At 45.0% G+C, this 17,620-nt stretch overlaps 1 protein-coding gene across 1 annotated transcript in view; it reads left to right on the top strand.

Annotated features, from left to right (window-relative positions):
* The first annotated feature begins 16,146 nt into the window (after positions 1-16,146).
* TMEFF1 (transmembrane protein with EGF like and two follistatin like domains 1) overlaps positions 16,147-17,620 on the top strand; it is a 65,353-nt gene continuing 63,879 nt past the window's right edge. The window contains exon 1 of the mRNA XM_081150702.1: positions 16,147-16,559. Within this exon, the coding sequence (XP_081006828.1) occupies positions 16,373-16,559 (187 nt within the window). The 5' untranslated portion in view covers positions 16,147-16,372. The remainder of the gene's footprint in view (positions 16,560-17,620) is intronic.

Genomic DNA, 17,620 nt, shown 5'->3' with positions numbered 1-17,620 from the left:
AGGTGCTCTAGAGAATTGACAGATAAATACTGACACAGTTCACCATCCTCTGCCCGGCCAAGTCATGGACACAGCCCAGTAGGAGAGGGAAGGCTTGTCCACAGCTGTCCTGGACTTGATCAGTGCATGTCTTCAAGTGCATTTGTAGCTCAGAGCAGAAAGCTAAGAAACTTGAAGGAAGGCCGCCTGGAGGAGGTAGCATTTGAATGAAGCCTTTAGAGTGGGCATTTGGGCAGGTGGAGATTGGAAAGGAGAGGAACTTCACTAGGTGCAAGGTCCCATTGAAGATTCAAGATGATGAGACACAACTGGGAGGCAGTGAGAACATGGGGAATTTCCCTATTGGGCAGTAATGTGATCAAAACTGTGCTCCCAGGAGGAAGATTAGAAGATGGAACTGAGTCTAGAGGAGACTGGGTCCCGGAGGTGAGCTAAGAGGGTTTGGCCCTGGTTAGGATGAGATGACAGGACACAGAGGAGGCTCTAGTGAAAATGAGGGAGGCCAATGGGAAGGGCATTACAGAAGTGGAAGCAGTCAGGCTTGGCAGCTGATTGTTTTTGTTGGAGGGGAGGGGTAAAGTTTAAAGCTCCATGCCTGAAGGGATGGTGCTGCCTCCTGAGATAAAGGAAGACAGGCTGAATTTCTGGCTCTGACCGTCCTAAGCGAGACCCATACACGAACTAGTGCATGGCCTCCCACTCAGGCCCAAACACCCACACCTCCTCTCAGCTCGTTGGCTGTCACCTCTTTGCTCTGACTTCTGCCTCTCCATTTTTCATCTGACAGTTTAGCCCCTCCCTGGGTCCTTGTCACGCCGTTCATTTGGTACTGCTCTGCCATTGTCACCTCCATCGCAGCGGGTGGTGTGTCAGTCACCATCTCCTATAATGACTTCGTACTAGAAAGATCAGAAAAGATGACTTCTTTACCTTGAGCTTCAGTTATTTTCTAGACAGCTGGCATCCACAAAGTCCTTTTTTTTTTTAAAAAAAAAAAAGTCCCTTGTATAAAGGAGCTCTGGCTGAGAGGGGCTAATTCCATGTATGGCTGTTGCAGCCCCTTTACAAAAATCAAACATGGAATCCTACCCTATTATGCATCAACAATTTAGGAAATATTTTAGGAATTTTTCAGGCAGGCAGAATCTTAAAATGCATTGGCTTTTTTTTTTTTTTTAAGAAGAGAACAGAAGAAGAGGGGTGGCATGGTGGCATGGTGAGAGAGTGCATTTGAGTTGTCAGCAGCCTCCGTGGTGTCAGATCAATCACATCAGCACTTGGTCTGGACCATGGGAGAGGAGTGGTTGTGCCTCCTGGGAATGTCAGAAGGACCTGATAATTATATTTGGTAAAGCCATAAAGAGTGGCTCTGTAATGTCATTGCTAAGAATTACCCTTTCAATAGCATTTCTGGATGTTTGAGCCTTTCAAATGGAGTGGCACTCCTTTCTGCTGTGGCTTTCCTTCCTGTCGCGCTGCTTCCCAGCTGGTACCCTGGTTCTTTCTCCTCTTGCTTTGAGATCAGTTTGTTTTCTCTTCTGTCTTTCTCCTTCTGGGCCCTGTTTCTCCAACCCCTCCGTCTGTACGTACAACGATCCCACACTTCCCTGTTTTAGAGATGTAGTCCTGCGAGAATGTGTGTGAGGGAAATACTTGCCAAAGGACAGCAGATTCAACACCTGGTGTCAGTGAGGTGAAGTGTAGCCTTAGACGGGCCCAGCTACGAGGACTTGCCTCCAGGCTGCGTCCACTGCTTCTGTGTTGGTGGGATTCAGAAGTCGTGGGAGAGGTCACCAGTGATCCGTGACTACAACACATTCTTTTCCTAATTGTGCCACATATATTATGCCCTTCAACACAATTTACTAATCTCTGCCTCAGTTTCTCCATCTGTGAAAGTGGTGTAATACTTATCTACCTCCCTTGAATATTGTGAAGATTAGTCTGTTAGCAAAGCATTTTTGAAATAAAGAGTGATGTAAAGCATTTTAACACTAGTGTTGTCATTGTGATGTGGATAACCTCCTGCAGAGGTACTGCCCTGTGGGGGACGTACCCAGGTGGACCATGGTTTAGGGAGCCCCTGTATGGAAAAATTCCATAACAGATACAAGAGCGTGATTATTTGTGAAAAATTTCAACATGGCATTTCCTTAAATAGCCTTTTGGTGCATTTACATGAGATTCAATTTATAGAATGGTGACTTACTTACATAAGATTTTAAAAGAATACATCTATTGAACTTGTATTATCCAATATAATTGTTGGGTTTGCAAGCTGAGTATTAACCTAACAGTGCAGTTTATTATTAGATGGGATACTTCTGTTTCTACATTATCCAGATCCCCAGATTGTGTGTGAAGTTTCTCTCACTGTTACCACCAATTGGAATGGGTTTGTTGGGGGGAAAATTCCAAATTCTGTTATTTAAAAAATTGGTTAGTTTTAATCAAAAGGATACTTGTTATAGTGGAAATACTATAAGTAGCAGTAGAAGGTAAGATTCTAGTTCCTTTTCTGTCCCATCACCTGGTTCAGCTTCCAGAGTAACCAAGGACACTCAGAGGCCGGTGCTGTGCTAGTGAGGTACATATGCATCTAGATTCTTATCCTTGAGTCTCAGGGAGTGGCTTTAGATGGGCTGGTATTATATTTTCTACAGGACTGGAGGGTGGTCACTCTAGTCACTCAGCCATTGGGAAATCTGGTGGGTAGCTAGGGCAGATCTACTTTCATGTGATCACTCTGTGCCCCGTGCTAAAAGGGTAGAAGCCATCCAAGGGAAGCTCTTCTCATTGTGACAGCAGAAGTACAGAGGTGCAGGTCAACTGTGGAAGGCTTTTTCAAGTTTCAGTGTTTTATCTTCTAATATCTCCTTGGCCAAGGCAAGTCTCCTGGCTGAGCCCAAAGTCAAGAGGAGGGAAGTAGACTCCTCCTAAGATGGTGAGATGAGGAGGTAAATATTTTTGCACATAATCAAATCTACCACAGTATCACAAGTGGGAAGGGGACTAGTGTGATACCAAGGAGTTGAGTTCAAGACTCTTCTCCCATCACAAACCTTCATCTTAATCTCTCTTTCCAGCCTCCCCATTCTGTGACACTCCATGAACACACTCATCAGTCTCTTGATTTCGGAGCCAGGCTCTGTGAAATTCTGTTGACCCCTCTACCCAGAGGGCTCTCAGCTTCTTATCACCTATGCCACTGAAGTGTCACCCATTCCTCAAGGTCATGTGACACCAGGACACACTCCTGGAACCTGGGCTCTGGTCCCACCTTTGCCAGTAACTCACCATGTGATTGAGGACAACTTACTACATCACTGGATATTGACTTAATTTCATTGTTTTTAAAATAAGAGTGTTGGAGGAGAGGATCTTTAAATCCTCTTTCCCTGTTCTAAATCATCTAATTCTGAAGTTAAACTAATCTTTTCAGTTTATCTCATGTAACCCAAGTTTTCAATTTTGCATTCTCCTTAAAAGATAAAGTGTCCTTAAATGGAACTCAAATGCTTCATCCAAGTGGATCAGCCCCAAGGTTGAAAGCACCATTTGTGAAAGTTATTGATGTGAACATAATGATGTTTATAAAACAATTTAAATATAGGCAGTACAAGAATTTCTATATAATGGGCACAAAAGGGTTGTTGCCTTCCAAAATACAATTTTCTCAACAAAAAGTAATTGGCTGCTGTTTACTTTAGCTGTTTCAAATGGCCTGATTCTATAGAATATAGAATACTTCTACTTTATAAATTGCTCTGTTCTAAGGCATTAACGTACCCAGAATATGAAGATTTTTGTGTATGCTTTTAAAATTCTTACCAGTTGATTTCAATAGATGATATTTGTTATAAACATCCAGTGCTGTCTAGAAACCTAATACAAATGTGAGGAAGGAAGTTAGCATTTATTGAACATTGGCTATGGGTCCTGGGCACATTTATATATTATTTAATTCTTAAAATACTCTGCAGGAGTAGGTAATATTATCCATATATTAAAGATAATGAAATGAAGCTTGGAGAGGTTAAGCGACTTATTCAAAATCACACACCAAAAGTTCCGGAGATGGTGGCTTAACAATGTGAATGTATTTAATATTACTGAATTGTACACTTAAAAATGGGTAAAAAAGAATCACATATCTAGTTTAGTTGGATTTAGATCCTGAGTCAGTATGCTTTGGTTAGCTTTTTAAAGGCATGGAAGAAAATAAGCATTTTGATTGCCTGTTTATGTTTATCAAGATCTGTTAGGACCGAGGAGCCAGAAACAAAGAGAAGCAGAGAGAAGAGCTAAGTGAGGTTAAAGGTGTCAGCCGTGGGAAAGGTGGTACCCCAATTCCATCCGAGAGCAGGCAGAGAATCAGTGACCAAGGCAAAAAAGAGAGGTCACCAATCATCCTTGCCATTTAGATGAGTGTTTCTCAAATATTCTAAATGTGAGAAGACATCACCTGGGCGTCTTGTTACAAATGTGGATTCTGATTCAGTAGGTCTGTGGCGGGGGCAGATTGTGCATTTAACAAGCATGGGCCACACATTAAGTAGCAAGGATTGCAGATCACAGTAACCTACACAGCACTGTCTAGGTGTGGATTCAGATCCCGTGCACCAGAGGATTGGGGGTGCTTTTTCAAAGGAAATTTTGGGCCCCAACCAAGACCTACTGAATCAGAATCTCTGAGGGCAGGACCGGAATCTACACTTTTACCAAGCTTCCCAGGTGCTTGTGAGGTATAATAAAGTTTGAGAATCCCTGACATCACTGTGGCCTGATAAAAATTGCTTCACTTGCATCTCCATTTTCAGTTTATAAAGCCTTTCACATCCTGTTTCTCCCGAACCTGTACAGCAGTAAGGGGATGCCATTAGCCCCACGTTGCAGACAAGGAGGCCGATGTCTCCAGTGGCTGAGTGCTGGACGCAAAGATTTTCTGACTCCCAGGAAAGTTCCTTTTATTATTTCCTGGCTTTCTCTCCCACTTTCCCATATCTTCGCTTATACTTCTACACACATTAGACGTTCTTTTATGTTAAAAAGTTTTGCAGAACGATTTTCTTGCTATGATGCTTTTAAAGAGTTCAATCTAATTCAGCACATTAAGAAGCACAGTTTATGTTTATAAACATAAAAGGATCCAAGGTCATGGCAAAAAAAAAAAATGTTTGAAGTAATGAAGAAATAGACTGCATCAAGTTCTTTTAAATCTTTTTATTTTTCCATCTGTATATACCAATTGTTAACAGTTTGCTTTTCTCTCTCTCTTTCAACCACCTGAAGGAAAATTGCAGACATTATGAAACTTCACCTCTAAATTCTTCAGCGTGCATGTGCTAAGAATAAGAACATTCTCCTATGTTACCACAATCCCATTGTCCCACCTAAGAAAGTGAATATTAACAATAGTATCATCTATGTGTAGTCTACATTCAAATGTCTTCAGTTGTCTTAAGAATGCCTTTATTGCTCTTTATATACTTGGATCCAATCCAGGCTTATTGCATTTGCTAGTTTTGTCTCTTTAGTCTAATTTATTCTAGAACAATCCTCTCTCATTTTTTGTTTTTCATGACATTACATTTTAGTTCAGGCCTTGTCAATGTGCCTTACATTCTGGATTTATTTGGTTACTTCCTTGTGATTAGATTTGGGTTAAACTCCTAATGTCACCTACCTCTCATTACATCATTTCAGGAGCCACGAGCCATAGCTTGCCCCACCATTGGCGAGGCTAAATTTGATCACCCGGTGAAGGCGGTATCTGCTAGATCTCTCCATTATAAAGTTATTTTCTTTCACTCATAGTTAATAGGTTGTCTGTGGGGCGATACTTCAAGATTGAATATCATTGTCCCCAACAACCTTTCATACAGTGGTTTTAACATCCATTGATGATCGTTCGTTACTAGTTATTTCCTTTCATACAGTTGTTTTAACATCCACTGATGATCGTTCATTACTAGCTATTTCATGGGGATTGCAAAATGATTAGACCAGTCTTTGCCATTTGCCAAGATTCATATGGAAAAAAAGTATGTCGAATTTGAAAAAATTTGAATCCGGGTCACCTCAAGTCACGCTGGCTACTCAGAAAGCAAAGGCTCCACTTTGCCCCAGCTTTCTTAAGAGAACATCTCCTTTAGAATTCCTTTGCTGGAGGTGAGTAGTAGGAAGGGTAGTTTTTTTCTCCAATGTGGACAAATGCCCACCTGAGAAAAAAGGCTCCTAATTTTCTTCTCAGAGCCCCTGCTCAGGTTGCTTCTCTGTCTAGTGTCTGTCTCTGGTGCTTTCCATCTCTCCTGAGCTCTGCTGGGGGAATTCACATGCTTTTGCTCCCCTTATCATCAATGACACTTCAATTTTTTCCACCCTTCTCAAATCTGATCCAAAATTTCTGTGTAGTAGGGACTTGGGACAGTAATCTGGTTGAAAGTAGTGTCTGTTATATACATTGCATGTTATGTCACTTTTTAATAAATAACTTTTTATATAAGATTGAGAAAGCAATTGCCCACACAGGAGATGATGATGGAAATTGGGGTGGAAAGGCTAAGAAGGAACTGATGGTTATTATAGTAGCATCAAAACTACCTTAAGCTACCTTTCGATGCAGCCATTCCCCCTACCCACTGTCCCCGCTCCACCCTACCTCCCTTACTCTAGAACATAGAAGCCAGGATCCGGGAGTTTCCTCAGTTATTTCACTGCCATACCCACAAAACCACCTGCGTCAGCCTTCATTCTCCCTTCCCTCTTGTTACAAAAAATGTGCCTTCTCTCAAAAATCAGTCACTCTATCTGTGCTTCGAATTTCGCCCATTCCTGTCTTCTTAAGAATCTTCTAGTATTGATTATGATCTTTTCTCCTGCATTGTATATTCAACTCCCCCCCCCCAAGGGATCTTTATCATCAGCTTTTAAATATTTTACAGTCTCATCTAAAAAAGTCCCCCCTTCCATCCACAGTCACCTCTAGCTTTGTTTCTCTTCTCTTCACAGCCAAGCTGTCTAGACGTTCTATCTCCAATTCCTGCTTTTTACTCATGTCTTAGTAAACTCTCATCTGGATCCTGCCCCTACCACTTTACCAAAAGGGTCTTGCTAAGACCACTAATGACTTCAAGTGACTGTATCCGTTGGACACTACTCAGTAATTATCTTGCTTGACCTCTCAGCAGCATTTGACCAGTTGACCATGTCCTGCTTTTGGAAACACTTTTGTTCCATGGTTTTCCTCCTACGTTCTGGTGGTTTTCATCGCTCCCTCCACTGAAGTTCCTCAGGGCTTCAGCCTAGGCCCTCTTCTCTTCTAATTTTATACTATCTCATTAAGTCATCACACCCACCTCCATGACTTCAATTAATTTATTTTCTGATGACTCCCACACTTACAGGTCCACCAGACTTAACATCCAGCTGCTCCTGGGCCGATGGGTACAGATGCCTCACTGGCCCCTCAAACTCAGTATGTCTACAACTGAACCCATCGCCCCCTGTCCAAACCTGTTTCTTCTCCAAAGATGGATATTTCAGTAAATGCCACTGCACCTGGGGATAGCCCTACCTTGACACTTTCTTGCCCTCACTTTCCCACATCTAGTCAGTCACCAAATTCTATAGATTTTACCTTCTTAATTTATTTACTTGTCCCCTTCTTCCTTAGTCAGAGTCACGATCATCACTCACCTGGACCACTGCCATAGCTCTCCCACGGTTTTCTTGGGCATGTTTTGCCTTTCCAGTCCATTCTGCACACTGCAGCCCAAGTGATTTTTTTTTTAATAGCTTCATTGAGATATAATTAACATACCTTATAGTTCACACATTTAACCAAGTGATCTTTGAAAAACACAATTCTGAGCAGCTGATTCCCTGTGTATGATCTTAGGCTCAAGTCTGAATCTGTATTCGCCTTAAAAGGCCCTGACAGGCCCTTGCTTCCCGGAGTCTCCAACTTCATTCCTGTGTGATTCACCTCCTCCCTCGCCAGGGTTCAGCACAGCTGCCTTTTCTCTATTTCTTGCCATACTCTTGATTTCAATTTTACATGTGGAGCTTTCTTTGTAGAATACTGTTCCCCCTTCATCCCCTTTTAATTCTTCATTAGTTTCTCAGCCTTAGCTTAAATATCATTTCTTTGGGGAAGTTTCCTTAAAACCTCCAGCCCCTGGTACCTTAGGGGCGGGGGGTGGGGGAGAGTTCGTGTGTGATGCTTTCACACATCCTTCATACAGCCCTTCACAACTGTAAGCAATTGTTTCAAGTCTGACTTCCTATTAGACTGCAGGACAGAGACTGTGCCCACGTTGTTCACCTGTCCATCCTTACTGTCCAGCATGATTGCTTGGGACATAACCTAAGTCCTGTTAGATGAATGTTGGATGAATGATGGTGCTCTCCAGCCCTGCCCTGGCCCCTGTTCCCACTGTTGCTGAGGCCACCACCACTAGAGCTGCCCCTAAGTCTTACCACTATTGTTCTGTGTTGGGAGGAACAGCTTCAGAATGCGGTCTTACTGTTTGTTGCCTTCACAACTTATTTAATTAGGAGCCCAGACTAAGTGCCGAGCCTCACAGTATTAACCCTGATGTTGAGTCCTGAGGCCATCACACCGTAGGCAATAATTTTCAACTGGGAGCCAAGGGAGAAGAGTTAGAAAACAGCTGTCCCAATTCAAGTTCACATGCACTGTACAGATGAGTGGCTACATACAGTAACATGTGCATGGATTCACACATGTAAGTGTGCATGTGCAAACACAGGGCCCAGCTGTCACACTTGAATATGCATGCGTACACACTCTCACAGAAGCAACCTGATATATACTCATTCCATACATATGTACACAGAGTGTAAAATGACATATGCTTGGCGCTTATGCATATGTACAGAGGCAAGCTGATACACTCACTACATATGTACACACACAGGCAAATGACATATGTTCCATACCTATGTATACATACAGAGGCAAGCTGACATACTTAAATACATGCAGTGGTAAAATATAATGATTTAGCTCCATTGGACTCACTCTAATTCTTCCATGTATTTAGCTCCTTGCTTTCTCTCGCTTTCATAATTCTTAGCTCAGTGGATGCCATCCTCAGGTTTCCAGGCTCTTGGCTGTAACCTCACGTCCTTCCCTTTGACCTACCTGGCTGTTTGTCACAGCTTTCCTTCCCAGTGGTTTGGCTGTCCCTGCCAGCCTGGTGCCCTCCTGCAGGTGTCTCTAGTAGCCAGACAGCTCAGATGAGCTCTTTTGACTGCTTGCTGACTTTCACTCTTTAGGTTTTGTTTTGGACCACAGGCTTTGGAGTCAGAGAGGCCTTAATTTGAGTCCCAATCCTGCTGCCCACTCGCTGTGTAACCTCCGGCAAATTACTTACCCTCTCCTAAGCTCAGTTTTCTCACCTACAGTATGAGGATAATAATAGCACCTTCCCCATTAGGTTTTTGGGAGCATTAATTAGCTAATCCACATGGGACTCTTAGACTAGCTTATACATGCAGTTTAATGGCTGATGCTACTAATAACAGCTAACCCATTACACACTTACTGTGCCACTATTATTTCTAGCCAATTACTTTTTGAGTACTTAACAATGTACTAAACACGGTTCTAAGCACTTTACCTATACAAACCCATTTTATCCTTACAATAACCCTGTGAAGTAGATACACATTTTATCTCCAATGTCACGATGAAGCTAAGGTGTAGAGAAGTTAAGTAACTTGCCCAAGGTGACAGAGCTAGCAAGTGGCAGAGTTCACATACACAACCAGGTGGCTCAGTTCCAGAGTTTACACTCTTAATTACTATGCTGTACCTCTTACCATTTATGTCTGATCATCTTTGTCAGAGAAACTGTTTCTTTGATACAATCCTTTATGAGTTTAAACCCTTGGAGAAATTTCTGAATTGCAGCTGAAAATTCCCATTTGCTGAAAGATGGAGAAATATCTTTATTCTGTGTGCAAAGCGATAGTGAAAAATCAAGTGCCAAGACCTGCAGGAAAAGCCCAGACATGCGTCCCGTCCTGTCTCTCTGCCCGCTCATGGGGACTGTTTGGGTGAGGTCTTTCAAATGCACAGGATGACAGTGATGAAGCCTATTCTCCTCCAGGCAGGGTGAGGCTACCTCTGTGGATTCCCACAGCACTTTTTGTTCGGATATTGGCGATCCTTGGCTCCTTGGCTTCTGTGCATCTATGTAATTGAGGACCATTAAGGGGATGTGGGTAGCAGTAACAGTGTCTTCAACTGGAGTTGTAATTATAGGCAATGCGATCACAATAATCCCTGCGTGCAATCACAAGACGCCTCCACAAAAATCTCCTGCTGTGTTGGCAGGGGGCTCAAGAAGGCTCATGCACACTCCTTGATGTCTGCAGACTTAGTGGTGCCAATTTTTGCTCCGTCTTGTATCAGGTGATGATGCTTCTCCACCTGTTCATGCTAGTGATTTGTTGGGTCTTTGGACTCAGATGGAGCCAGGTAACTCCAACTTCCTATCTTTGTAGTTTGGGTAGGTTTCTTAACCTTATGAGTCTCAGTTTCCTCATTTATAAAACGGAAATAATACTTACCAACAGGGTGGGTGGGAAGATTAGTGACAACAAATAGGACGTGTCTGGCAGTACCTGAGATGTAGCAGGTCTTTAGTAAATTATAGCTACTGTTGTTATGGCTCGATCCAACAAATATTCTCTCCCACCAATGTTGTTATTACGGGGTCTCCCCTAGTAGATTAGAAGCTCTATGAGAAGCCAGGACTTTGTTTTGTTCACTGCTCTTTCTCTGCATCTAGAACAGTGTCCAGATCCTAGTAGGTGCTCAGTAAGTATTTTTTAAATCAATGAACAAAGTTTAAAACAAGTTGACCTTGCTCTCTGTCCTTACTATACTGGCTTGCACTCAGACCCTATACTCACAGGCCCTTTGCTTATGATGTTCCCTCTGCCTGGAACACTCCCTCTTTGCTTGGCTAATGTCTACTCACCCTTCTGATCTTAGCACAGGCATCACTCTGACAGGTAAACCCTCTGACCTTCCTCTTCATAGCATTTATCAACATTGGTGCAGTTTTACTTTTATTTGTATAAGTGTTTGATTAATATTTAACTGTAAAATTCATAAAGGACCATGGACCAAGTCTGTTATCCTCATCATTGTATTTTCAGGGACTAGGAGTAGGCCTTCAATAAAAAATTACTGAATGAATTTTTTTAAAGACCTGTCTCTCTAGGAAGTGGGGTCCAATATCTCACACTGGACCAGAGGTCAATCCCAGGCTTGCCCAGTGCAGGCCCATGAATCATTCCAATGTTCCTGGACTGAGCTCCAGTGCTGTGACTCTCTCCTACCTGGGCCAATTTGTCAGCCCTCAATTGTCTCGTTACTGTGTATCAGGGCTCCATGATGCAGCTAGACCCTCCAGCAGCAGGTTCAGAAAAGCCAGACTTTTGTCTGGGCTGGGAGTGTGGTGTAGGATTTGCTATTTACTCCTCGCTTCTACCCCCTCAAATACAGAGAGACAGATACACACACACACACACACACACACACACACACGCACGCTTCATTTTGATTTAGTATCTCACACTGAATTGTAACTGTTAATTTTCAGATGTCCCCTTCTCCCCAGGCAGGACTATCTCTTGCCCCCAGAGGCTACTGTGGTGCCTAGCATGCAGTGGATGCTCACAAAGATTTCTTGAAGAAACACAATGTTTTCCATGAGAGGAGCTTTATTGAGGACAAAACCCAACTCATACAATAGGCCCTACCTCTGGCTTTTTAAAAAAAGCTGAGCCAATCTCGTTTAATTTGGTTTGGGTTTTCTGTTACCTGGAACTGAGACATTTTGCAGAGCATAAATAATAGTGTGAATTATAGGATTTCTTTCTGATAGATTATTGTTCAAGAACATTTATTGGGTGTTTATTCTCTCTCACCTCCTTAAGAATAGACTTTCCTACCCCTTGTCTTTGAGCTCAGCTATGAGACTTGTCTTAGCCAGCGGGATGTTAGCAGACAAGCACAAGCAGGGTGTGAAAAGTACTTGTGCAGTCGGGCATGTCCCTTTGGACCAATGCCATCTCCAAAGAAGATTTTCCTTTGATGGACCTAGAGTATTATGCTAAGTGAAATAAATCAGACAGAGAAAGACAAATACCATATGATTTCACTTATATATGGAATCTAAAGAACAAGATAAGCAAACAAACAAAACAGAAACAAACTCATAGATACAGAGAACAGACTGATGGTTGCCAGAGGGGAGGGGTTTGGGAGGCTGGGTGAAAAAGGTGAAGGGATTAAGAAGTACAGATTGGTACTTACAAAATAGTGATGGGGATATAAAAACACAGCATAGGGAATACAATCAACAGTATTGTAATAACTATGTATGGCACCAGGTGGGTACTTAAAACATTGAGGGGATCACTTAGTAAGGTGTATGTTTGTCTGGCCATTATGTTGTACACCTGAAAGTAATACAGAATAATACTGAATGTCAATTGTAATTGGAAAATAAAATTTAAAAAAAAAGAGAAAAATTCCCCCTGGATAGTTGCTGCCCCTTCAGCCAGGTCCCAAAATGAATAATGCTGGAGTAGATCGGACTCAACCTGCACACACAAGTGAAGCCCAGCTTGAAGCAGAGCCATTCTGCCAAGCCTCGCCTAGATTAGTCAACGCCCAGACCTATAAAAATGAATGTTTATTGTGGCACGGGGCTGACATTTTGCGGTTGTTTGTTAAGAAGCAATAACTGAGTGATCAAGGTTAGGCCAGGGGTTTCCAAACTGGCCATGTATTCGAGTTACTTACAGAACTTTATTACAAATAAGGGAGACTTGAATTTCCCCCAGTGTGTCTGGTGTTCAGAAATCTACATTCTTTAAAACGCTCTGGGTGGTTTTATATAGCAAGTCCCACACTCTTTGCTCTCTGACATTTTGGTGTGATCAATATTAAAGCATGTGATGGGGGTTGTATTAGATGACCACTAAGATCTTTTTTCCTCTCTGAGATTAGGTGATTAAAGTCAGGGAAATCCTGTTTCTGAAGTAGAGTCCTTTTCTGTTTGAAAACTTTTGAATCTGTGATTTTTTCTTACTAATTTGAAGAAAGATGCAGATGTAAATTAAGTTGTGATTTATAGCCACAGAGTTTTTGCTTTTTATTTAAGAATCATCTCCTCTTAGTATTTCTTCCTGGGCTTTGGTAGCAGTCAAGGGGAAGATGCAGAATACTGAGGCTGGGAGAGCCAAGACACAGGGCAGGAAAGAAGCACAGGGGAGGCTAAGCTTACCAGAGAAGCTGCTGCAGCTGAGGGTCTGAGGAGGAGCCCTCAGCTGTGGCTGAGCAGTCAGGAACCTGAATCGTACCTGATTCAAAAGCCAGAAGTTGAATTTTAGTCCTAACAACTGCCATGCCACTGCTTATAGGTCAGAGGTATGGGGCAAATCTTAAAATGGTAAAAATGTGATTTTATAGAAAAAGCATCATGAAAGTATAATTTAAAAGGAAAGAGCTTTTTAATATATAGCAATAAAAACTTTCATTGAGAAAAAACAGAAAAATATAAAGGGCAAGGACATATTAGTCATACCCTTCCCTTTCAGAAGTAATCACTATTAATATATTGCTATATATTCTTCTTGACTTTTTTCCCCCTATGGATGTGTACACACACACGGATATTTTAGAAAAATTGGATTTTCTTATACCTACTCATTAGTACCCTGCTTTTTCCCATGTCCATAAATACTAACCTAATTATCATTGTTAAAGCTGCATAATGCTCCAATGTACAAAGAAGCACCATATTTTATTTCCCATGGATGAACATTCAGAATATATTTACTATTATAAAAAGGCTGTGATGAACATTCATATATACATTTTGTGTGCTTGTCCAATTATTTCTTTAGGATAAATTCCAATATGTGGAATTGTTAGATTAAAGGGTAAACATATTTTAAAGGTTTTTCATATATGGTTGAATTGCCCTCACAAAATGTATAAGCTAGTAGTGCTAGGTTTTGTCAATTGTTTTAACTACTGTTAATTATCTACAGGAAAAAACACCTATGGTTTTAATTTGCTTTTTATTACTAAAAGGTTTAAATATATTTTTATGTATTTATTGTCTGTATTTTATGTGATAAGGCACAAAATACAGCTTCCCATTTTTGTTATGTAGTTTTCTTCTTGATTTATATTCTTTATATTAAGTATATTGCCTATTATTTACATTGAAAATATTTTCCCTAATGTGGCTTTGCTTATGGTGGCTTTTCACACGTTTAAAATAATTTTATGAGTAAAATTTATCAGTTTCTCAATGAGATTTAAAAATTCCTTCTGAGGTGAGAGGCGGCATAATAGAATGAAAAAGGCAGAGGTCTTTTAAACAATTCAGCCCATAATCTTCCTGCCTATGGATGGGTCTCACTTATAATGTGATAGGAAGAGCACTGGACTGGGAGTCAGATCACTTTACCTCTCTGGGTCCCAACTTCCTTATCTGTAAAATTGGGATGAGAATGAAAACTCTCTTATAGGTCCGTAAAAAAGAATCAGAGAGCATGCAAGCAAAGAGCTTTGTTCCGCCCAGCTGGCATGACTCAGTGGTTGAGCACTGACCTATGAACCAGGAGGTCATGGTTCCATCCAGGTCAGGGCACATGCCCAGGTTGCTGGATGGGTCCCCAGTAGGGGTGTGCAGGAGGCAGCCGATCAATGACTCTCTCATCATTGATGTTTCTCTCTCACCCTCTCCCTTCCTCTCTCTGAAATCAATAAAAAAATAAAAAAAATAAAGAGCTTTGTCCAGGTCGTCTATAGGGCAGATCTTCTCTCTATATTAGCTATTATTAGCAGGGGAAGGCAATATAGAATCTTTTGTTGATAGAGTGTAAATGAAATCGGGAGGCTTTTGGCTAGAAACAAATGATAAAGATTTATTCAAGGGCCTTAAGGTTTGCAAACCGTAAAAAAAACTAGGCAATACCTGAGTGTGCCAAAAAAGCAAGAGGAGCTGAGGGTTCTTATAGTAAAAGGTACATTCTCGAGAAGAATCAGTCCTGGGTTGGTGTTAGATGATAATCCTCTAGATGACCAGCGGTCTGGATAGTGGAGGTCAGGTTATGTGACATGCTGGATACCTGAACATTCTTTCCTTAGTCCCTGGGGTGGCTGTCAGAGAGTTTTCTGGTGGTTTCTAGTCCCGATGCATTACTAGAAAGCTCATAGGTGAAGGGATTAAGCAATAAATAAAAAAATAAAAATAGTCTCTTAAAAAATTAAAAAGTTCAAGTTCCCAGGCTAGTTAAAACAAGTATAGAATCGTTTTCTCATACCTTAACTTCCTTGATTTTAGTAATTTGGCAGCTTGAGTGTATATAGTGACTTTCTTTTATTTCTTCACTCTATTCCTCACTTTAAAACAATCCTTTAAATTCAGTTGGGGTATGGGCAAATGGCGTAGGGGCGAGGATCCCAGAAATTTAGCCATTCACCCGCCATCTCTAAGAGCTACGTAGTTGGAGCCACAACCTGGGTTCTAGTTCTCGTCCTGCCCCCGTCCTGGTCGTGACCTTGGACAGGCCCCCTTCGCCCCTCCAGGGTGGTTTCCTCACCTGCAGATACTGAGACCACCGCCCTCATTCCACCCAGCTCCGGGCGAAGGGAAGGCTTCCAAAACGCTCACGGGGGCGCCAACCGGGCCGCTGGGGTAAGGCCCCGGGGCACCCGGCCCCGCCGCCCCCAGGCGGACGGCGGGGAGGCCGCGACCCCCGCCCCGCGCGCCGGCCGCCGCGGGAACAATGGCTCCCCGGAGGCGGGGCGGCCACGGGGGGGCGGGGCTGCCGGCGCGGCGCGGGGGGTGCGCGGGGCGGGGTCGCTGCCACCCCTCCCGCCCGCGGCCTGTCACGCGCCCCTCACCGGGCGGGCCGGGGTCTTTGTGACGAGGCGGCGACGGCCGCGGACACAAAGGGAAGGCGAGGAGGCGAGCGAGGGGCTGGGCCCGCCCCCGCCGCCGCCGCCGCCCCCGCCCCGCCGGCCGCGCGCGCGCTCGCTCCCCAGCCTCGGTCTCCCCGGCGTGGGCTCGCCCCTCGCGCGCCCCCTCGCGCGCCCGCGCCCCTCGCGCGCGCCGCGACCCTCCGACTGCGTCCCGAGCGCGGCGGGCGGGGGCTGGCGGGCTGCGGCGGGACGGGGGTGCTGAGGGGCCGCCCGCGGGCTCAGCGGCGCGGCTGCTGGGGGCGCCGAGCGGCGGGCTCCGGGCGCGCGGCTGGATGCCCCGGGCCTGCGGCCCCCTGCGCTTCCCGCCGTCCAGGGGCGCCAGCCATGGGCGCCGCGGCCGCTGAGGCGCCGCTCCGGCTGCCTGCCGCGCCCCCGCTCGCCTTCTGCTGCTACACGTCGGTGCTTCTGCTCTTCGCCTTCTCCCTGCCCGGGAGCCGCGCGTCCAACCCGCCCGCCGGCGGCGGCGGCGGGGAGTGTCCCGGCGGCAAAGGCAAGAGCATCAACTGCTCAGGTAGGACGGGCCGGACCTGCCCCCGCGGCTCCTCCCTCCTCCGCGGCCCGACCCTCCGTCCCGGCCCCGCGGCCAGGCTGGGAAAGGCCAGGCGCGGGGTCCCGGGGCGCGGGGCGCGAGGGCGACCGCGCGCGGAGGGCAGGGGCCGCGCTGGGGGTGGGCAGTGGCCGCGGTGCGCCCAGGAGTGTCGGGCGGCTGGGCGGGGGCCCGGCTTGTGGGGAGGTGGCGAGGCGGCCAGAGCCCCCGGCGTGATCGTGGGTGTGCACGCGGGACCCGCGTTTGGGTTGTGAAGGCTCGGGAGGGAGTGCGGCCCAGGCCGGGAGTGTGTGTGTGAGTGTGTGTGTGAGTGTGTGTGTGAGTGTGTGTGTGTGTGAGTGTGTGTGTGAGTGGGTGAGTGTGTGTGTGAGTGTGTGTGAGTGTGTGTGTGTGTGTGAGTGTGTGTGTGTGTGAGTGTGTGTGTGAGTGTGTGTGTGTGTGTGAGTGTGTGTGTGTGAGCGTGGCCGTGTGAGCGTGGCCTTGAGGGGCCGGCAGGGGGCTGGTGCGAGGCTGAGGGCCAGGGGAGTGAGCATGTGCTGGGAGGTTCTTCCCCAGGGCACTGGGGTTTCGAGTAAAGGGAACGGAGATTGGCGATGTAGAGTCACTGTGTGTGTGTGTGTGTGTGTGTGTGTGTGTGTGTGTGTGTGTGTGTGTGTGTGTATGTGTATCCTGTGGGTGCAGAGGTGGGCGCGCTGGGGGGCTGGGGTGACCCGGGCTCTGTGGATCTGAGCAGGGAATAGTTCTGGGGCCCAGGAAGTGACCCTATGTTTTTTGTTGTGCATGGGTGAAGTTTGGGGCTCAGAGCTATGCCCTGGGATATGCATTGAGGAGAAAGAGTGGGGGGTCCTGGAGTGAACCCCGTTGTGTCGATTCAGAAGGAAGGAACTAGGGAGTTACCCTGTGTAGGGTTTGGGTAAGAGAAAGAGGTGAGTAGGTCTCCGTGCATGCCTCCTGTGTGACCCCGGGTTATGAAGGTGGTGTGCAAGGAGGGAATGATCCTGTCTGTGTGTGTGTGCGCTGCGGGA

This window comes from Miniopterus schreibersii, assembly GCF_964146895.1.
Source record: "Miniopterus schreibersii genome assembly, chromosome: 11".
NCBI classification, from domain to species: domain Eukaryota; kingdom Metazoa; phylum Chordata; class Mammalia; order Chiroptera; family Miniopteridae; genus Miniopterus; species Miniopterus schreibersii.
Note: the sequence above shows the minus strand (reverse complement) of the source record. Positions and strands in the feature narration are given on the sequence as shown.